Here is a 7500-nt window from a genome sequence, read left to right as displayed (position 1 = left end):
TGGCGTCAGCTGACCGCTTCTTTTCACTCTGCAGGCCCGCCATGCAGCAAACCCAGAGCTACAGCGTCGGAGGACAATGCAGCTTACAGGCAAGCCCGCAGGCGCCCGGCCAGTCTACAGGGTCGCTGGTACGCAGTGAGACGAGAACACCCTGGCCGACTTATGCCCTCCCCACCTGAGCGACGCTCAGCCAATTGTGCGCAGCCCCTTGGGAACTTAGTGCCTTCATCTTTTTTGGAGGAGGGACTGAAACTGCAAATGTACAGTTTTATTTCAAGGCCTTCGTTTGTATTATTTATCTACAAGTAGTTTATTAAACCTTTCAGAGGGTAAATTAAAAGTTGCACCTGCTGCCTCTCGATGGCTTTTGGGCACCAGTGGTAAGGGGACCCCTTGCTCATCTGTGACACTGTGGAGTCTCTGATCTCTCTTCAGGGATCTGGCAATGTATGAAAATTAATCAGAAGGAATCTGTCATATACAGTATGGTGTTACTTTGCAAATTATTGTATTCTAATTTTAATCAAGGAAGCCAGGGAAATCATACCAGTATGCATATAAATTTCAACAAGGTGCATTTTAATAACCGCTCTGTAAAGAAAGAGAGAAAGCAATCTTCATAAAGTCCTATTTATATGCTAACGTTTTGTTAACAGATTCTTTTTTAAATTTTATCCCCCCCCCCCCCCCCCCCCCCCCCCCCCCCCCCCCCCCCCCCCCCCCCCCCCCCCAATAAAGTGGCTATTTATCCAGCTGACCAGAAGCCTTGTGTGTCAACATTACAGCTACTGAATTTGATCAGATAAACTCCAGGCAGTACAGCAGATGAGTTCTATTGGTAACCTATTAAACAGTACAATATTTTTTAATGTTTGTAATGGTATGTACTAAGTACAAATATGATAGTGACAAGCTTAGGTTTAAAATAGCGGTCTTTAGTAGAATTTGTGTCCAGTGTCTACATTTAAATATTAAACAGTGTAAAAAAGTTAATTAAAATTTTTCAACTTACCTTGTTTTCCCACAACGTTGCTGCATCAACGGACATTTTTCCAAAGGTCTTGCTTTTTTCTTTTTCTCACCCTACGAAGATCTGTGTAGCAGTCATGATTCTCAGTTAATAGCACTTAATCAACTACAATCACCTTAACTGATACTTCTCAGTACTTGCTGTGGGAATTCTAGCACTGTGCAGAGATACCAACTAAGTCTGCCCCTTGGTCTCTAATTGTGTGCGCAAAGCACTTAACATGAGGAGTTGTGTTGCCTCTTCACCGGCTATCCTCATGTTACTTGCGTGGTGCAGGGTTTTTTTCAGAAAGTTTCCACTCAGTGCAGGCTTCTCTCAGTGTTTTTTCCCATATGTGCTGCAGGTAATGTTCTTGTCTGTAATACAGCATTTTCCAATTCCCACTCTGTAGTTATGTGATGAGAGGTGATTGTGACATACGCTTCCGCGGCACAAGATATCCGACCATCTGTGGTTATCACAGCCTGCACTGCCTTTGACACGACTCTAGGACATCTCGTTTGACTTTGTGGTATAACTCTGGGATACGTTTGTCGGTGAAGTACTGACGACTGGGTATGGTCTATCTTGGCTCCAGAGTTTCCAGCAAGTCTCGAAAGCCATCGTTTTCTACAACACTGTAGGGTCTGAGGTCTTTGCAAATGAACTTGGCAATGAACGATGTAACTGCTTTACCTCATGCACAATTCTGACCAAGTTTTTGTTGGAAAAAGGCAGTGAAAGAACTTGATGCAGCTGGATTCTGTTCGTGTTCTACATCGATATTGTGGCATCTACTCAAGGGCACGGAAAGATTAGTAGTGTTTCCAGTGTACTTAAAGGGCACATAAGGACCTTTTTATTTTATTGTGTTTCATGTTCCTATGTGTTGCTACTGTTTACATAAGGTGTGTGTATTGTTTTAATTTTTTTTTTTATATTTAGACCACTTTTTTAAACTTTTAAATTGCATTCCCTGCCTCAAGATGGCTTCCCATGTACCCGCATGGACTGCTCAGAACTACAATTCCCATAATCCTCCTGCTCACTGGTAATTCCATCTCAGTTACATATGTTTACACCAGCACGGGTAGCAATTGCTTTGGTATTGACTCTCTTGTCTTGCGTCGCATTCCGCCCTGAACACAACAACCTGTTGCAGTCAAAGCTGGAGCTCTTTTATATTCTGGCCGAGGGGTTAACTAGCAATTAATTATCTTATTATCCCTCGGCCATAGTCTGCACGAGTTTAATAAGAATTCATGACTGTCAGCTAGTTAAATAATCACTAGCTCAGTCATGCATCCTCACCTCGCTCGTCCTGCCAAATAAATCTAAACACTGGCTTTTCTCCGTCATATAAAACACATAATAAATAATACAAATACAAAATATGCTCCGGGGCGGGGAGTACCCAGTCACAGGTTGCTACTGTAGGATTAATTTGATGTTCTCAACCCTGCACTTAATCATCACTGCCTAGGGCCACACACAGCGTCAGGCCGCCCTGCATAGAATAAACTACATTTACCAGAACATGTCAACTGTATGTTATGAAAAACAAGATTTAAGATGACTGTTGTAGAGAAATGTAAACCAGGTAAGATTTAAACCAAAATCAAGGAAAGTATACTTTTCAGTTTTATTCAGCAGTGATAATATCTTTTGTTACTATCCTTGTCACTTATATTTGCTAACATTACTACCTTCAGATTTGTGTAGCTACTAGTGACAGTAATTTAGTATGTATTCTCTCTCGTTATTAATTATGTTAAATCAGTCTATGCTGAATTAAAACGAGCTTCCTGATTTATTTTTTTTCTGCTGCAGCATTCTTTGCATGGAGGCTGGTTGGTCCTGTTTTACACTTCGTCTGCGTCTCTTTTTCAGACTCTTGTGTTTCATGTGCTTTATCCTAGTGGGTCAAGTCAAAACAGTTTCCTACTGTCTTTTGGTTGACTGTTCAGTAGTTATATTCTGTGTGCCCGATTCATGCCTCTGTTTCTGAAGGAAAAATCTTTTTCAATATGAGAAAATTACACATTTCTGCAGTGATTAATGGTTTTCTGTGGCTATCGCTGCATTCTGCACCCTCGTGTGAATTCTGCATTGCTTTGTGGCATCACAGAATGGTGGAATCCTGGAGAGACTGGTGCATGTCAGCAGCTCACCGGCACTGTGTGTTTTACTCTGGGATTACTGAAATGTGTCACTAATCTTCATTTGTATTCCTCTTCCAGGAACTCACTCACTGCAGTATTTTGCAGTGGCGACATCAGAAGGGACCAAGACACCAGCGTATGTAACTGTGAATATGGTGGATGATGTGCAATACTCGTACTATGACAGCACCATGGAAAAACCTGTCCTCCTGCTCGACTGGATGAATAAGACTATGGGTCGTGAGTTCTGGGATATACGTATTCGGTATATTCTGCATGGTCATGATATCATGAAATGGAGTTTGAGAAATACAATCCAGCACTTTAATCATACTGGAGGTGAGTACAGACACACACAGCCACTGTTAACCCTTTAAGGACTGAACGTTTCTCAGTGGGATGCTCCCCCAGGACCAATGTTTTTGTTGGCTGTATCTGACTCTCTATAAAAATCTATTTTCTACAGTAGAGTCATGGAATTGGGGTCCTTTTTTCAACACTATACACACACACACACACACACACACACACACACACACACACACACACACACACACACACACACAATGCCTATAGAAAGTCTACACCCCCTTTCAAAAATGTCACCTTTTGTTGCCTTATAGCCTGGAATTAAAATGCATTAAAATAGTTTTCTTTTCATTTATCTACACATCCTACCCCACAACTTCCAAGTGAAAAAAATATTCTAGAAACTTGCAGAAAATTAATTCAAAATACAAAATTATAAGCTCCTAATTGGATAAGTCTCCACCCCCTGAGTTAATACTTAGTGGAAGCACCTTTGGCAGAAATTATAGCTGTGAGTCTGTTGGGATAGGCTTTGACTGGGCCACTCAAGGACATTTACCTTTTTTGTTCCTTAGCCACTCCAGTGTAGCTTTGGCTGTGTGCTTTGGGTCGTTGTCATGCTGAAAGGTGAACTTTCATCCCAGCTTCAGCTTTCTTGCAGAGGGCAGCAGGTTTTCCTCAAGGACTTCTCTGTACTTTGCTCCATTCATTTTCCCTTATGCCCTGACACGTGCCTGAGTCCCTGCCGAAACATCCCCATAACATGATGCTGCCACCAGCATGCTTCACAGTAGGGATGGTGTTCTTTGGGTGATGCGCTGTGTTGGGTTTGCGGCAAACATAACACTTTGCATTTAGGCCAAAAAGTTCCATTTTAGTTTTGTCAGACCACAAAACTTTTTGCCACATGGTTACAGAATCTCCTGAGTGTTTTTTTGCATACTTCAAACTGGATTCAGTGTGGGCTTTCTTGAGTAATGGCTTCCTTCTTGCCACCCTACCATACAGGCCAGATTTGTGGAGTGCTTGGGATATTGTTGTCACATGCACACTTTGACCAGTCTTGGCCATAAAATCCTGTAGCTCTTGCAAAGTTGCCTTTGGCCTCTGGATAGCCTCTCTGATCAGTCTTCTTCTTCCTCGGTCATCCAGTTTGGAGGGACGGCCTGATCTAGGCAGGGTCTTGGTGATATTCAAGGCCTTTGATATTTTTTTTCTACCCATCCCATGATCTGTGCCATGCTGAATTTAGGTGATGCAAAACATTTGGCCACAGCAACACATCTGTTTGTAAATGGAGGAGCTCTTTTAAGCTATAGCACTGAATACAGCAGTGCTATTGATGATGGGCCACTCAAAAAGGTGCTGTGTATATTATGATATATTATAATGGAACTGCATGCATCCATCCGAGACTGACCACCTTGCAAGAGCGGAATGGCCATATTAGGGGAAAAGATTACTGTGCAGGTGTGCCAGGTTGTGCTGATCATGGGGTGGAGTCACCTAGTATATAAGGGCTGTCATTTTGTAAGTGCGGGGCCTTTGAGGTAACACTGAACCTGGGTTGCTGAGCTGTGTGTGTGTGTGTGCGTGCGTGCGCGTGTCTGCATGTATGTGTGTGTGCGTGTGCTTGTTTGTTTGTTTGCTACGTGCTTTTGTTTGTTGTTCATCAGGACCGGGGTCAGAGTGATCTGTCACGACAAGGAGCTGCCGCACTGCTGCCAGCACTTTCACCTTGGACAGCACACACCCCGCACAACTGAACTGGACACATCAGCACCTGCACTTTCCACACCCCGCAAGTGCACAATAGAGCTGAGAGGGACTCGCTCTATTGGGACCTATGATTTAGATTTTTGTTGCTTTGGACTGTGTTCCCCATTGATAAAGTACACCCTCTACCATTGTTGGTATTGGGGTTATTTGCACCTGTATCATTGACTCTGTGACGCCTGTTTCACCACCACACCCACCATACCATCACAGCATCTTAATACAAAACAGTTGCATTTGACTGATAAGTTACATAAATTATAAAAGCTTTACACCAATGCCTAGTTTGTCTTTTGTCTTTGTGTGTTTACTCCAGTTCACACTTATCAGCATGCGGGTGGCTGTGAGCTGGATGATGATGGGACCAGGCGGGCATATTTGTATCATGCGTATGATGGGAAGGATTTTGTTAGTCTTGATGTAGATACCATGACCTGGACCGCTGCTGTGCCACAGGCTGTCTTCTATAAACACAAGCGGGAAGCTGACACAGCCTTGCAACAGATCACTTTGGACTATCATAGACAGGACTGTTTCCTGTTGCTGGAGTGGTGCCTCCAGTATGGGAAGGACACCCTGCAGAGGAAAGGTAAAGTAACAATCTCATATTGCTTGTGTTTAACTCATTAGATCCTAACTGAGTGTTTACAGTTTAAAGGTACAGTAACAATCTCATATTGCTTGTGTTTAACTCATCAGATACTAACTCATCAGATTCAAACCCAACCCCTAAATGAAGCCCTACCCTAAGGCTCCGATCCTGGTGATCGTGCTGCAGCTCACCCTGGTTCCACGCAGTAGTGAGGGTTCGTCTCCTTAGTTCCAGGCTCGTTGACAGCACAACACAGCACAGCACAGCGCAGCACATTTTCATGTATAAATCAAACAAACCAGTATTAAAATCCCCCTGCCCTCTATCTCGCAGCGGCGTGCGCCTAGGATATTTCATTAATGCAGTGGTTCTCCACTAACGCAGTGGTTTTCAAACTGTGGTACTAGCTCTTGTCAAGAGGTACGCGAGAAAAATCATTTTTTCTTACCACGTTATAGTACTTTGTGGCTGAGCAATCAAATCAACAATGTTGCCTCTCCTTTCAAATAAAACCCAGCTGTACTGGTGTACGTTTCCTTTCTGTTGGGCAAAGTTGACTCTATGATGAATACAGCTGTCTGCTGACAGTGAGTGAGATTTGAGCACACACATGGCTAACTTACATATTTAAATAGCAAGGCGGTGGTGACTGCAGTCTGGTCTACCTTTACGTTTTTAAATAACCCTATTCTTGAGTTGAGCAGGCCGCCGAGCCGCCCTGCTTACACAGTGAAATCACTCACTTGTTCTGCGCTGGAGCTGGAGCAACACGACTGTTATCTTTACTTGCAATGCTTTTATCTGTTTTTTCATTATTAATTATTGAAGAACTCCTTTGTCGCGTGAGTGCGTTACCCTACGCCTCTGCACTGGTGATTATTACTAAAAACAAAACGCACAATATTATTATTATGACAAAAATGGAATGCCAGGATTAAAAAAAAAAAATCAATCCCAGACTCCTGAGATAGGGAAGTGTCTGGAATTGGATTCCCTGCTCCAGACCTGTTGAGTGTGTTCATGTCATACAGGGAGTGCCCATCAGCAAGCTGTCTGGTAGCTGATTAATACAAACAGGCTACTGCACTAAACACTTTAACATGGAAGCATTTTGTTAAAAGTAATTTTTGGTTGCCTGATATAAATATCCCCTTTCTACTTTTCAGCAGATTAGCTTAAAATATTCACTTCAGAGCAATGTGCTTATTCTGGCTGGACTGGATACTGCACAAGACACACATAGCATTTTACAAGCTCCTGCTCATGCTCAACGATAAAATCCAGTTAAAAAAACAAAAACAACATCTGTTTTCTTTCTACACGTCTGCAGTTGTTTGAAGAAATGCATGACTTTTGTTGGCAATTGCTTTTTTATTTTGTGTGGAACCTTTTTCAGAAGCATAACCTGTTTTCGGACTCTTAATTTGGACTTGTTTCGGTGTACTGATTGGAGACTGATTGGAACAGTTTTGCACTGCATAGCATTTTTAGTTGATGCATTTGCACTGTTAACTAATAAAATTGTATTTTATTTTCCTTTTTCAGTACTTAATCTAGAAATTAGAAAAGACCATTTTTTTTCCTGTTTTCACAGGTATATTATGACTACGAGGTTACATGACATGTTTTTCCCGGCTAGGTTATGGAATAAA

The 7500-nt window shown here is 42.4% G+C and overlaps 1 protein-coding gene across 1 annotated transcript in view; it reads left to right on the top strand.

Moving 5' to 3' along the window:
- Nucleotides 1–6195, top strand: part of LOC121303942 (major histocompatibility complex class I-related gene protein-like) — a 9282-nt gene extending 3087 nt beyond the window's left edge. The window contains exons 2-4 of the mRNA XM_041234844.1: nucleotides 3250–3510; nucleotides 5573–5845; nucleotides 6182–6195. Coding sequence (XP_041090778.1) covers nucleotides 3250–3510; nucleotides 5573–5845; nucleotides 6182–6195 — 548 coding nt within the window. The remainder of the gene's footprint in view (nucleotides 1–3249; nucleotides 3511–5572; nucleotides 5846–6181) is intronic.
- Nucleotides 6196–7500: the final 1305 nt, after the last annotated feature.

Source organism: Polyodon spathula, chromosome 36 (assembly GCF_017654505.1).
Source record: "Polyodon spathula isolate WHYD16114869_AA chromosome 36, ASM1765450v1, whole genome shotgun sequence".
Taxonomy (NCBI): Eukaryota; Metazoa; Chordata; class Actinopteri; order Acipenseriformes; family Polyodontidae; genus Polyodon; species Polyodon spathula.
The sequence above is the reverse complement of the archived record's forward strand: the minus strand, read 5'-3'. Positions and strand labels throughout refer to the sequence as shown.